Raw genomic sequence first — 13,765 nt, forward strand, 5'->3', positions numbered from 1 at the left:
GGTACGCGAGCGGCGGCGGCCGGCGCGGGGCCGGCGGCTCGGCGGCATCCGCGGCGCACTCGAAGCGCGTCTCCGAGACGACGACGAACACGCGCGGCACGTCGCGCCGCGCCCTCCGCGTGGCCGCGTAGCGCGACGGCGGCGGCGCGGCCGCGCCGCCGCCCTGCAGCAGCCCCGCGCCGGGCGCCGGCCGCGCGCCCAGCGCCTGCAGCGGCACGGCGTGGCCGCCCGCGCCCGGCGCGGCGCCGACTCGGCCGCGCGCCGGCGCCACGCGCGCTCGTAGCGGCAGCCCGTAGCGGAAGTAGCGGTCGCTGTAGACGACGGTGGCGAGCGCGCCGCCGCGGGCCTGCAGCAGGTTGTACACGGTGCGCGACAGGCTGGCGGGCCGCGCGCCGCGCCGCAGCAGCGGGCCGAGGCGGGCGAGGCGCGCGAGGCGGCGGCGCGGCGCCGGCCGCTCGTAGGGCTCCGAGTAGAGGCGGCGCGGCGCGGGCGGCGGCGCGCGCGCGGCGTGGCGCAGGCGGCGCGGGCGCGCGAGCCCGCGTCAGTCGGCCAGCGGGCGCGCGCGGCGCGCCGCCGCCAGCTCGTGCAGCAGCTCGAGCACGGCGGCCGAGCTCCAGGCCTGCGTGCTGCACGAGGCGGCGCACGGCCGGCCGCCGGCGTTGGTCAGCTCGGGCAGCCCGCGCCAGGGCGAGGCGCGGAGCTCGGCCAGCAGCGGGCCGAGCGCGGCGTACGCGGCGGCGACGGTGCGCGCGAGGCGGCCGTTCTCGTGCGCGAACGCGAGCCGCGCGCGCAGGTAGAAGCCGAGCGGCCACACCCACTCGGGTCCCTGGTGGTAGTTGAAGCCGTGGGCGACGCTCGGGTCGTCGCCGTCGGCGCCCGCGTCGTAGTCGCCGCGGTAGGCCCAGTCGGCCGGGTCGAGCGTCTTGACGCCGAGCGGGCCGAGCAGCAGACGCTCGACCGAGTCGAGCGCGGCCCACGCGTGCTTCGGGTCGAACAGGTCCGGCGCGACGGCCATCGCGACCGGGAAGTTGCAGCGCAGCTGGTAGTCGGCCCAGGCGTGCGAGGCGCCGTGCGTGTCCTTGTAGATGGCGCGGCGGTGCACGAGGTCGGGCCGGCGGTCGGCGGCCGAGGGCTCGGCGGGCACCCAGAAGTGGCGCTCGAACGAGTGGCGGATGCGGTCGGCCCACTGCGCGTACGTCCACGAGGTGAGTGCGCCGTCGCGGTGGCGGTGCAGCACGCCGCCGTGCGGGTAGCGGCCGGCGCGGTGCTGCGCCGCCAGCCAGCTCAGCACGCTGTACGCGAGCGCGACCACCTCCACCGCGCTGCCGTCGCGCGGCGTGGCCGGCTTGCCGCGCGTGCCCGCCGCCTCCGTCGATCCCATCTTGTCCATCCAGGTGCCGCAATTGGCTTCGTTGCCGCCGAACGGAAACCCGGTCTCGGGGTCGACGCCGATTTGCACGTTGAACCCCTTGTCCGACATGTGGGCGTCGATCGTTCGCCCGGCGTTCCTCTCTCGAAACACGAGACCCTGGCGGACGACGGGGAACCCGGTGAGATCGCGGACAATCATCGAGAAATGCGCATCGAACAAAACGTAAACAGATACCTGGAAGTGTACTTCGAGCGCCTCCTGCATGACGTCGTGCAGCGGCTGGTCGGCGGCGCCGGGGGGCGCGGGCTCCGAGTCGTCTTTGGGGAACAGCCGCGACACCGGCTCGGACAGCAGCGCGCAGCCCTGCGGCGCCTCCGTGCAGTACTGTTTTATGCTCTGCAGCCACCACCAGACCGCATCTCTGCAGTTGTAGCGGGCGTTGCGGCCGCCGTCCAGCAGATTCGGAATGAGCCCGTGGCGCAGGCAGGCCGCGAAGCCGAGAATGTGGAAACGGGCATCCTGAAAACAGCGACGCCCCAGTTCAGCAGAGATTCGAAAACTACCGGCGGCGGAGGCGGCCCGAGCGACGAACCTGGTAGCGACCCGTCAATAAGAAGAGGCCCCGCAGCGCGATGAACGTGTCGCGTCCCCAGCAGCGCATGTAGCCGACGGAGAAGTGGGGCAGGCCCGCCGACAGCGTGACGCAGCGCGGCGGCGGCGGCGGGCGCGGCGGCGGCAGCGCCGGCGACGGCGGCGGCAGCGGCGCCGACGGCACCGCGGCCGCCAGCTGCACGCTGGTGAGCGCCAGCGCGCGCGAGAAGGCGCAGCCCGCGCCCGCCGCGCCGAGCCGCGCCAGCGCCGCGCGCGTGGCCGCCGCCGCCAGCGCGTCCAGTACGGCGGCCGCGTACGCCGGCACCAGGTAGCGCGGCAGCTGCGTCACCGGCTGCAGCGCCGCGCGCACGCGCGCCGCCACGGCCGCGAGGCGCGGCTCGCGCTCGAGGCGGCGCCACTGGTACTCGAGCAGCCAGTCGCCCGCGCGCAGGTTGTCGCAGAGCGCGTGGCCCAGGTCGCCGGCCGCGCGCACCTCGGCCAGCAGCGAGGCGACGCCCTGCAGCCCCGCGTAGGGCAGCGAGCCGTGGCCGGGCACGTCGTACACGCCGCCGCCGGCCGCGTCGCGCTCCTCGGCGTCGCAGCGGTACAGCAGCGCGTTGAAGTCGGCGAGGTCGAGGTCGGCGAGCGCGGGCGCGAGCGGCGCGGCGGCGGGCGCGAGCGCGCGCTCGAGCGCGGCCAGCGCGGCGGCGTGCGGCGCGCGCGGCCGCACGCGCAGCGCCAGCGCGGCGCCGGCTCGCAGCGGCCGGAACTCCAGCACGGTGTGCGCGCCGTCGCGCCGCTGGCCGGCCAGCGCGGCCGACGCGTCGGGCGGCACGCCGCGCCGCACCGTGCACTCGTAGTCGCCGAGGCCGGTGATGAGCCGCGGGTGGCGCTCGGCCGCGCCCGGCGCCTGCAGCGGGCGGCCGCTGCTCCTGCGCCGCCGCCGCGTCAGTGGGAGCGCCCGGGGCGCCCGCCGCGCGGCCGACGCGACGAGGACTGAGCGGTCACGCTCGCCAGTTCTCGTCGAGTCGTCCCGCGGCGTTCGTCGTCGAGTACGAGTAAGTTAAAAGTACAAAAAAAAAAGCAGTAGCATTCCAGGAGTGCCGATTTGAAAGTGCCGAAGTAAAAACTTGAACGATTACGTGTATATTTTTTAGATCGTCAGAGAGATCAGTGCCGGTAACGGTGTCCCGAGTTCGATGATTTTATCCCATCTCAAAAAATACCCAGGGCGCGTAGAGACATTTCACTTTAAAAAAAAAAAAAAACTATATAGGCGAGTACTTGTGATCCTTGTGCACGAGGTCGGCCTCGAAGATGATCTCGTCGAGCTCGCCCTCGAACCGCAGCGGCGGCACGTGGCGGCCGGCACTCGTCGGGTCCGGGGCGGTGAACGCCGTGAACGCCACAATAATTACCGACTATTGGATTGAAATTATATGACGGAAATTATATTAAATAGAATAAAAATAATATAAGAGGAATGTTGAAAAAAAATAAAAAACTTGTTTATTGGCTATGTTCAGTAAATACATATGCTAAACAAACTGAAAAGTACATGCTAGGACTTACAATTAAATACATATATAAAAGCACATATAAAATTCAAAGGTATACAGTAAACATCAAATTAATTCTATTTACTATTGTACCCATAAATGTGACGTTGAACGAAATTACATCGCAGTATATTTTAACTTTTCATAAGGCAATTATTTGTTTTAAATAAGGTACTATCGTGTACATTATGAATTAATAGATGGCAACACCGGAAGTTTCCCAGGATTAGTCTACTTACTTTAAAAAAAAACGAAACTTTTTCCTTTACGTATCATTTTCTTTTACGTGTCAATGGACTACTTTCAACAAGGCAACGGATCTTTTATCAAAAAAAAAAAAAAAAAATTTATAACAATTTACAAATAAAGTCGAAAAATTAAACATCTTTATATCAAATTGACCTCCGTACCATCCGTTGAAGACTTCGGTACGTATAGGGTTCAAATGCGCAGTGCAGTGTCTTATTTAATAGTGTAACTAATAAAAGGTACGCATAAGTATACAAACGAGTTGCATAAAAATACTCACTTTTCTAGATCGCGGATCATGTCTAGTGACGGCAATCACGTCATCATCCATCTGATCCACATATATCTGCGAACAACATAAGCGGAAATGAGGGCTCGACCGTGGACGAGGGCCGGCGGTCGCCTCGTTCACTAATAAAACACTAGCCGCGCCCGCGACTTCCACCGAGCGACCGATACATATCTGTCGACCGGGGCACGAACAAGGTCCCGCTTTCAATTTCAAATATTACGTGTGCATCGAATTTGAGAAGGATCGACTGCGCTACATCAGCGCCGAGGCACAAGTCAACAGGCGAGGGAAGTTCGTCTCGCGTACTGACAATAGTATAGATAGGTGGTGGCGCACCTCGCTGTAGCCGTCGGCGGCGAGGTGCGCGTGCAGCGCGGCCAGCGCGCGGCGCGCCGCCGCCAGCGCGCCGCCGCGCGCGCCGCCTCCCACTCCGCGTACAGCCGCTCCTCGTCCACCACGTGCACCTGTCGAGCGCAACTCCGTAAGCTCACAGGCGTCGCCTTCACCGCGCTGTGCCACGCTCCCCGCGGGCCGTATCTCACCATTCATACCGTGTATTCTGTAAATCTCACGGATAGCCGATAGCCAGATCACCTGTTACGATGAGAGCCGTCGCCTAATGACCAGAGTTAGCACTAGCTAGCACCGTGAACACTGGGACGACTTATTGTTGTTAAAGTTATATGCACGCGGTGAGATGATACTCACCAGTGTTTATTATATATATCAACTCTTATAATATAATTAAACTTAAAAAAAAAACAAGCAGACAAACAAGCATTTTATTATATATACATTTATATCATGACGCCTGGTCACGGGACTCACTCGCAAGATGCGCGCGCAGGCGCTTTGTGATTGTTGGCTGCGCGCGCATCCCGCGCACGGGCCAGCGACGAGTGTGTTTTGTTGACTTGAACGATTCAAAAAATGTATTTGTCTTACTGTAAAATAATTATTGCATTTTAATTATTGATTAAATAAATTTACAAGATGAACCCTACAATCAATCCTATATGCATGCTTGGCTACGATGCACGGGTATCGTTCGTACAGTTATTTGGATCGACCGATCAATAATTAGTTACATATACAGAGGTACATACATACGCTATACTTTGCCACCTCTGAATGTAAAATGAAGGCGAGGAGAGGGTGGGTGGGGAGTACGCACGTGGTGCGGCACGAGCTCGTCGTAGCCGCGCGTGCTGCCGACGGCGCAGCAGGCGGCGGCCACGAGCGCGGCGGTGGGCAGCATGTCGAAGAGCGAGCGCGTGTCGAGCGGCGAGCGGTTGTCGTGCGTGAGGTCGAACAGCAGCGCGTGCGGCAGGCGCGGCTCGGCGGCGCGGCGCCGCTCGCGCCGCAGCGCGCCGACGGCGCGGCCGCCGTAGCGCTGCAGCAGGCGCGCCTGCTCGCGCGCGTCCCACGCACTCTGCGCCTCTGCACGGGCACGGGACCACGCGTTACATCGCTAAATTTGAAACTGTGTATCCCACCGGGCGCAGCGCTTACAAGATAGATAGATAATTTATTTGCATCACTTACAGCACACAAATTATCATATATATAGATACATAAAAAGCGAGATTACATAAACCTGAGATAAAAAAAAGCTAAGTACATTTTTTCTTTTGTGTGTGTGCCATAACAATGCAGCAAGCACGGTATATGCCCTAGAAACAGCATACAAAATTATACAATGTTTACTGGGATGCCGTTTACGGTAGCGCTTCGCCCTAGTTTAGTATCGAGACGAAATTTATATTTGAAGTATATTGAAATATAACACCGGAACTTCGGCGGAAAAGAGATCGGACATTAGGTACGAACCGCGTATAAGCGACGTGATGCCGAGACGGTTGACGAAGATGTTGTCGACGTGGTCCGAGTTAGTGAACAGCTCGGCGACCACGTACAGGTCGGGCTTCACGTTGCGAGCGCAGTCCAGCATGTACTCGGCCACCTGTCGACCGGTTCGTCCGCTTCATTATAAGTACATATCGAATGCTATAGATAGACTGCGGAGCGAGAAAAAGTTAGCTCGCAATATAGGAGAGAGCGGCAACAGGAGGCGGGAGCACGTACGTGGAGCGGCGTGGAGTGGCAGTTGTCGAGGCGCAGGCCGTCGAACAGCTCGGCCGTGAGCTCGACGTACTCGCGCATGTGCGCCCACAGGAACGGGCTGTCCTCGGGCCGCGCGCCGTACCTGCACACACGAGCGCTCAGTGGCGGCGGCTGCCGCGGCTGCCGCGCTCGGGCGGCGTGGGCGGCAGCGCGCGGCGTACCTGAGCTTGACGCTGTCGGCCCAGGCGATGAGCTCGCGGCGCAGGTACACGCGGCCGGCGTGGTCGCGCGCGGCGAAGTCCTGCAGCGGGTCGGCGTCCAGCACCCAGCCGTTGTGCGCCATGACCAGCGCGCCGCCGCCGCCGCCGCCGAGCAGCGCGCGCTCCGCGTCGGCCGCCGACAGCGCCGCCGCGCCGCCCTCCGTGCCCGCCCACCAGAAGTACCTGCCGCCGCCACATTGCCACGTACCACATACCACATACAACGTCCTTGTTGCTCCACCGGTATACACGCCACTACTGAACTGCTATGAAACCTTGTGTTCGGTTAGTACTCGATCGATCCAAATGCGACATGATACTCAATCACCGCCCGGTTCGATATTCTGCGGCGTGCGTAGTTGACTTCATTATTACAGTAAAAATATTGTCCGCATTCGTCAGGCTTTGTATGTAGACTGCGAGTGTTGCCATACAATATCCATTGGTAACGAGCAATTTTAACAAGTGTCAATAAATATTATTACGAGTACTATAAATTATCGATCAGTTTATTATTATTTACGAAGTAAATGTAAACAAATACCTAATATTTGTAATCCTTCGTCCCGAAACAATGACGAAGTATCGATATGTAAATATCGCTTTTTTTATATGGGAGAATTACTTTCTGCAGATGTTTATAATCGCAATTTTCCAATCCATGCTTTTTGATCAAAATGTAATAATATATATGAGACCATTATATCTAATACAGAAAATTTCGTTTTAAAAATTACCAGTAGTTCTCACCTCGGAAACAGAGGATTTTTCGCGCTGACCTCTTCTATCTTCGGCCCGTCTGATTGTAGGCGAAAGTAGCTAAAATTATATATATATGTAGGATTATTCACTTTATAAAAAAAAAAAAATTTATAAACGATGTGATGTGAATGCATCTCGGAATGAAAGAATGACGTAGTAGGGTGTGATTGATTGAACGATGAGAGAATGAAGGATTGCGAGTAGATGTATACGAGGAGATTAACACGGTTAACAAGACGTGCATTTACTGTAAAATATCAAAAAACTGCAATAAACGAAGAAAGTCGAACCACCTGTTTCATTGACCGATCCCACCACACCACATATATATACATACAAAGATTGAATAGAATTCATAATACTCTATAGAAATAATTCTGCGAAATATACTTATACGGAATATATTATGAAAAATGTTGAAGCAACAGTGACTAGAAAATGATAACTCAAGATTATTGCACAAGGTTAGAAGCGCGCTATTATTAGCAGAGCAGGTCGGGGGGAAGCGGAGAGGAGGGGTGCAGGACTCACTGCAGGCCGGCGATGCAGTTGTCGACGGCGGCGCGCAGGTGGTCGGCCAGCTCGGCGGCCGCCGCGGCGTTCAACTGCTCCAGGCGCCGCCGCAGCTCCTCGCAGCACTTCTTCAGCCGCGTCTCCTCGTCGTAGCAGTCGGGCCTGCGCACGCCCCCATACATTACGTCGGGCTATCCTACACCGAGTCGATCATGGACGTCAGCGCCAGGGCCGAGAACCGATTCGTATGTTTTATATGTAGGCGGTTGGCGGGGTCCCTTCGTAGCGGTGATCATGGTATCGAAACAACAGTGAATTTTCTACGACTGAATATTTGTTGAGAGTATTTAAATGTGGCATAGTAGTGGAGGGAAGTATTGGAGTGGGCGCCGGGGCGCGTGCGTCACCTGTACACGTTGTAGAGCTGCAGCGCGAGCTCGAGGTCGACAGTGGCCGCCAGGCGGCGGTACTGCGCGTCGGGCAGCAGCCGCAGCTCCGCGCCGCCGCCCGCCGGCCGCACCGGCGGCACCCTGCGCACGCACGCGGTCAGTAACCGGACACGAGCGCGGGCGACGAGCGCGGGCGCAGCTCGACGGAGCGACGGCAACACCGGTTTTCAATCTTACGCTTAAATGCCAGTGTTGAATTCGAAACGAGAACGAATAGATAGCTCAGTAAGTCGCTCCGTCGTTCCGCGCCGCCGGCTTTATTGCGAGGGGCTCACTTGTTCCGCGCCACGCAGTAGAACTCCTGGACGAGCCGGTCGACGTCGCACGTGAACATCTCGTGCAGCCGCGCCTCCGGCAGCAGCTCCGTTTCTAGCAGGTGCTTGATCGCCTGCCGACCGCCGACGAGAACGTCGACAGTGCACGTGTGGCGGTAGGTAGACAGTTTGCACAAATTTAGAAAAGAAATAGTAGCGCAATAAAAATAAAACTTGAAATTTAATACTACTTCATTGTGAATAGTACTAATCGAATAATGACGCTGAAAATACTAAAAAGAGAGGGAGGTGCACACTGTCTTCGTACACAAAAATTTACAAGCCCGGTAAAAATATTTTTAATAGTAAGCTAAAAGCTACCGGAATCTACAGTTTTATGGTTGCGGTCGTTTTAAAGCGATATCGATAAACTTTATTATTATCCACTGCTTGAGCTACCTTCGCTTCAAACCCGCAACAGGAGGGTCAACAAAATATTTACCACCGATAAAATTATTGCAATATTGAGTACTAAATGCTGTATTGTCAACAAAACTAGAAGAGTGGAAAAATTTTAGCATAACCGGCTAGAAGGAATCGGTTGCAATTTTGATAGGAAATCGTCCTTGTGTATATGTTTTGTGTGGACGAGGCGGTACCTGTATGTGGTCGTGGTGCGTGACGCGCGGCGGCACGCCCCGCTCGCGCAGGCGGCCCGCGGCGGCGGCGGCCGACAGCTGCGCCAGCAGCGCGTCCAGCAGCGCCGCCGGCCGCAGGTGCGGACACGTGCTGCAGTTGTACGTCGCCTCGGGCCGCTCCGCCAGCCACGCCGTCTCGCTCGCCGTGTGGTTCAGCACCACGTCGCAGATCGACAGCATCTGCCGACAGCGGGCGCGTCACTCACTGCGGGCTCCGTCGCCGCCCGGCCACGGAGCCGAGCCCTCCCCGCGAAGCGAGCTCCGCTCGATTACATACCTTCCACTCGTTGCGAATCTTCGCGACGACGTTCTCGACATCGGCGAAGGTGACCTCGCGGCCGGGGTCGCCGCTAAACCGCGGGTCGACGCGCAGCTGGTTCGCGATGCTGTAGCTGGAGCCGGACGCGCCCAGCTGCTGCACGGGCGTGAAGTGCAGCATGTTGTAGCCGGCTTCGCGCGCGACCCGCAGCGTGCGCGGCCAGCGCGGCAGCGGCCCGAGGCACTTGGCGAGCACGGTCTGGCACACGATGCCGTCCAGCGGCAGCTCGGCGCCGCCCGCGCGCAGCGTGGGCGCCACCTGGAACCAGCCCGAGCCCTGCGGCCCGACCGGCGACTCCCTGCGCATATCGCTCTCGGTCGGTACGTGGCTCTACTTTTTGTTTTAGCTCGAATCTGATGCGACGAAACCTGGTACGGTTGCTCGCCAAATTTTGATTGAAATCACTGCCGATACAATTTACTGATATCTCGGGTCGAGCCGGACTAGACGGCGCAGCGGCGGGCGCATGCATGACGAGGTCTCGGGGACGACTCCCGGATCGGGCCGATTTTGGGAACTGTTCCTTTATAAACTGACTCGAGTCTCGGTGTTCCGGGGCGCGCCCCCGGATGATCGTTGCCCGGTTCCTCGTTATGCAAGGTATCCTAGCTCGAAGGCCGGGCGTATAGTATGACAGAGAAGTAGACTGAATGTTGTAATAAATAAACTAGACAATTACGCGCTGTCGTAGACGAAGTAGTAGTGGAAGGGGCCGGCGCGCGCGAGCCGCAGCTCGCAGTAGACGTCGGTGTCGGTGACGAGCACGCCGCTGCCGAGCGGCTCGCCGTCCGCCGACCGCCACTCCAGTCCGTAGTATTGGTTGCGGACGAACTCCGCTTGCTCTCCCTTATCATCCTCTGTTTAATAACGCGAGAAGACAAGTGGTAGAGTGTACTTGCAATGGTTGTACTAATGCAAGTAAACTCTCACTGTGGTCGGCTCACCCTTTGTTACGTTCACTTGCAAAGCAGTTGCAAGTATTAATGTAAAGGTGTAAAGTGTGATGTGAATTCAATGTTCATAATTTAATAATTTTTGCTATTAAGTAGGTCAGGGGTACCTACGCACCGGCGTACCTCTATCGTAATATCATCCAGAAGACAAAAGACGAACTGTAAATGGATTAACGAGGAAAAAATATTTTCGTCCCTGAATCGTGGAACGTATCATATACATTCACATACATTGGCACCAATACTTAACAAAATGTAAACAGCGACTTATACTATTAGCTACGATATACTTACGGGTTTCGGACACGACGTAGTTCGTGTAGAGGAATACCTTCCGACCGAGTAAACTGGGACCGGGGCAAAATTGTAAACAGTAGCCTTTTTTAAATCTAAAACAAAAAATATTCATAAGTTATTTAGCATTAAAATCCCGTTTTAGATGTCTTGAAAGTTTCACAGTCAATTACGTTAATCATGGTGCGATTTTATTCGAAAGAGTGTACTCCTGTGGTGGTTCTATTGATACCAAGTCAGGATCTGATAAAATCCCAAGAAAATCGAGAAAATCATCAAATTTTATAGGAACGTATAGGTACTAAGTTTCATATATTTTTTTAAACTTATTCGTATTTTTGCATCAGGTAGTCATTATATCTTGCCGAGTTAATAATGGAAGACAACTCCTTTAAATACTATAGGCACGTATACACCGTTAGTTACTATACTTCCATAAATTATTCAGATAATCTGATGATGAAAAGTTTGACTTTATAATGGTTAGGAGTCGGAGGATAATTCTTTGCATATTATAAACACGATAGACCGTTTATTAGGCTCTTTCAATTTGTTTAGGTGGTTTAACACTATTCAATTCGTTGAACACTAAGTCGCATAGAACAATACAATACAGTATCCTTCCATGACTTAGCGCAACATAAACTTAGCCTTTGCAAATTTTTTCTTACAAATCATTACAGCTTCTTAAGTGGCGCCTTGCACTTTATGTAGCGTTACCAACGGCGACAGTATTCTCCGTACAATTTAATGAATTAAATGAACCTTTATTAAATGAACCGTCCATTTATACTAATGTTAATTAATTTGTAAACTTACTGTGATTATTTGCTGTTATGATATATTGACAATTTGATTAAATTATATGAAGTAGTTGTGTACTCAAACTGTTTAGTTATATTTATAATGAGGTTTGAAAATAATAAAGTGCCAGGTGAACCTATAGAGCGTGGAGTCGTTGTGCTCGCCGTGCTGCAGCGTGATCACCCGCGTGGGCGGCGCCGCGTCCGCCGCGTCCGCCGCGCTCGCCGCCGCCGCCGCCGCCGCTGCGCTTCGCTCGATCGCCATCTGCCGCTGCGGGCAACGCACGCACTCCATTGAAACACTGTAGCTGACTGAATAAGGCTTTTATATGTTCGTGTCGGCACGTAACGTACCCACACAGGCAACGAGTGCTCACATCGCTCCTGGGATAAGACGTAAAATTGATGTTTTTAGAAGGGAGGAGGATAGGAACAAATATAAAAATGAGAATTGGAAACAGTAATCGAATCCGCTAAGGTTATAGTGTCAGCCGGTACTGCTTAGCATCGGTGAGTGCAGACAGCGCATCGTATACGAGTACATACAAATACAGCAACAGCATCCGGCACCACTAGAAGATGACTACAAAAGCGTCTACGTAAGGCACGGATTTATAAAATCTATAAGGAAAATTTTAGATGATTTTTTTGCAAATATGTTTCGTGATTATTATTCAATCGGCAACTGAACAGATTTTCACAATTATGTTCGCAACCGAAAGAGCTTAATCACGTCTTGGTCACAATTAAATTTCATGACACCTGAAGTGCCGTTTTCTTTGCGAAACAAGAAAATTGCTCACTACGAAACAAAATCTAAATGTAAATACGGAATATTTAAGTCTCCAGTACATGCTGGCCGAGCACGGTCGCATAGTGCAGTCAGCAAATGTACGCTGGGCATTCTTGCGTGTTTTTGCCACTTTTGGTGAACACTCGTCGGCGACCCGTCATGTATCGATTTTTCGTTCACATATCAAAGAGATTTCAGCACGATCCGCAAACAGCGATCACACATTTGTGAGAGTTCAGTTCATATTTTAAATTATATAGGCGGTGACCGCCAAACATCCATCTTCATGTGACGGCCAACGTCATTTTCGTTTATTGACGCTAAATGTGTACCTAAATGGTGTTATTAAATTTATCCAGTGTACTCGCTAAATGAGCTTAGCCAACACGTATTAGTGCTGTTACAATGTGGGTATATATAAAATGAGTCGCTGCAGAATATCAACGAATCGTTACGCAGTCGGTGCGTTGATGTTTGAGATCGCTTCTTTTTGCGAAACAATAAAAAAAATTATCTACCAGTACGGCAAATAGGCGAGCGATAATTTTTGTGATTATTAATTCAATTAATTTCGAAGAGACGTCCATTACGATCAAACATTATTTTTAAATGTTCACAATTCACGCTCGACTAGTGTACCTTTTCAGTAACGGCCTTTTCTTGCACCTTTCTGCTGTATTCACTTTTATCGCGAGTCACCATGTTCGCCATGCGAAGTATTTAGTCACCGGTCTCGTATAGCCATGTGACAGTTTTCATTTAAGCACCGCCGTTGTTTTGCACCCACTTATATAAACGTTGCGCTCGGAGAGCGGAACCACCGGCCGGTGGCGTGACGGCGGCGTGACATGACACTCCGCCGCCGCTGCCACGTATTCAGTTTCATTCTTTTATTAGGTGTCATACTTTGCAAAACTTGCCGTCTATAGGTATATGGACGCCGAACCGCACCTACTTAAACTATTTATGAGGCAGACAAGTAGCAAATGGGGTTTTAGCAATAAGTTCAAAATTAATATTTAGTGGGTGCAAGATTTTGACATAGGTACATAAAACTATCATATACGAGGTTTGTCCGGAAAGTACGTATAAAAGTTTTTTAAAAATTTTATTTTACAATTATTCAGGTAAATCAATTTTATCCCCTTCAAAGTACTCCCCCTGTGACATAATGCACTTGTGCCAACGCCGTTTCCACTGTGAGAAGGCTCCTTGAAAGTCCTCTGGTTGTAGGTTTCTCAGCTGCCCCGTCGTAGCTTTTTTTATCTCATTTATGTCCCCCAAATGCCGCCCCCGAAGTACCAATTTGGTTTTGGGAACAAGAAGAAGTCACACGGGGCCAAATCCGGCGAATAGGGGGGTGTTCGGTCACCGTAATGGAATTCTTACTCAAAAACTCACGGAACGATCTTGGCGCAAATTTTTTTCATTTGAAGTTCGTTTCTTAGAATTTCGTGGACCACGGTTTTGCCCAAATTAAGCTCTTCAGCCACCTGTCTGACCGTTAAACGACGGTCCCCATTAACACAAGTTCGAATTC

The 13,765-nt window shown here is 54.0% G+C and overlaps 1 protein-coding gene across 1 annotated transcript; it reads right to left on the minus strand.

Moving 5' to 3' along the window:
- Nucleotides 1-396: 396 nt before the first annotated feature.
- On the minus strand, nucleotides 397-13,000 carry LOC113509989 (glycogen debranching enzyme). Its single transcript, XM_052895784.1, is given in 21 exon segments — nucleotides 397-1,528; nucleotides 1,607-1,891; nucleotides 1,965-2,895; nucleotides 3,248-3,384; nucleotides 4,052-4,117; nucleotides 4,400-4,476; nucleotides 4,479-4,527; nucleotides 5,238-5,503; nucleotides 5,894-6,026; nucleotides 6,149-6,269; nucleotides 6,349-6,570; nucleotides 7,138-7,206; nucleotides 7,681-7,824; nucleotides 8,070-8,192; nucleotides 8,387-8,499; nucleotides 9,025-9,243; nucleotides 9,341-9,680; nucleotides 10,062-10,239; nucleotides 10,630-10,724; nucleotides 11,570-11,703; nucleotides 12,865-13,000. Coding segments are annotated over 21 exon segments (4,761 nt in total). The 5' UTR covers nucleotides 12,937-13,000; the 3' UTR covers nucleotides 397-541.
- Between the last annotated feature and the right edge of the window lie 765 nt (nucleotides 13,001-13,765).

Source organism: Galleria mellonella, unplaced genomic scaffold (assembly GCF_026898425.1).
Source record: "Galleria mellonella isolate WM207_F2 unplaced genomic scaffold, CSIRO_AGI_GalMel_v1 utg117, whole genome shotgun sequence".
Classification (NCBI taxonomy): domain Eukaryota; kingdom Metazoa; phylum Arthropoda; class Insecta; order Lepidoptera; family Pyralidae; genus Galleria; species Galleria mellonella.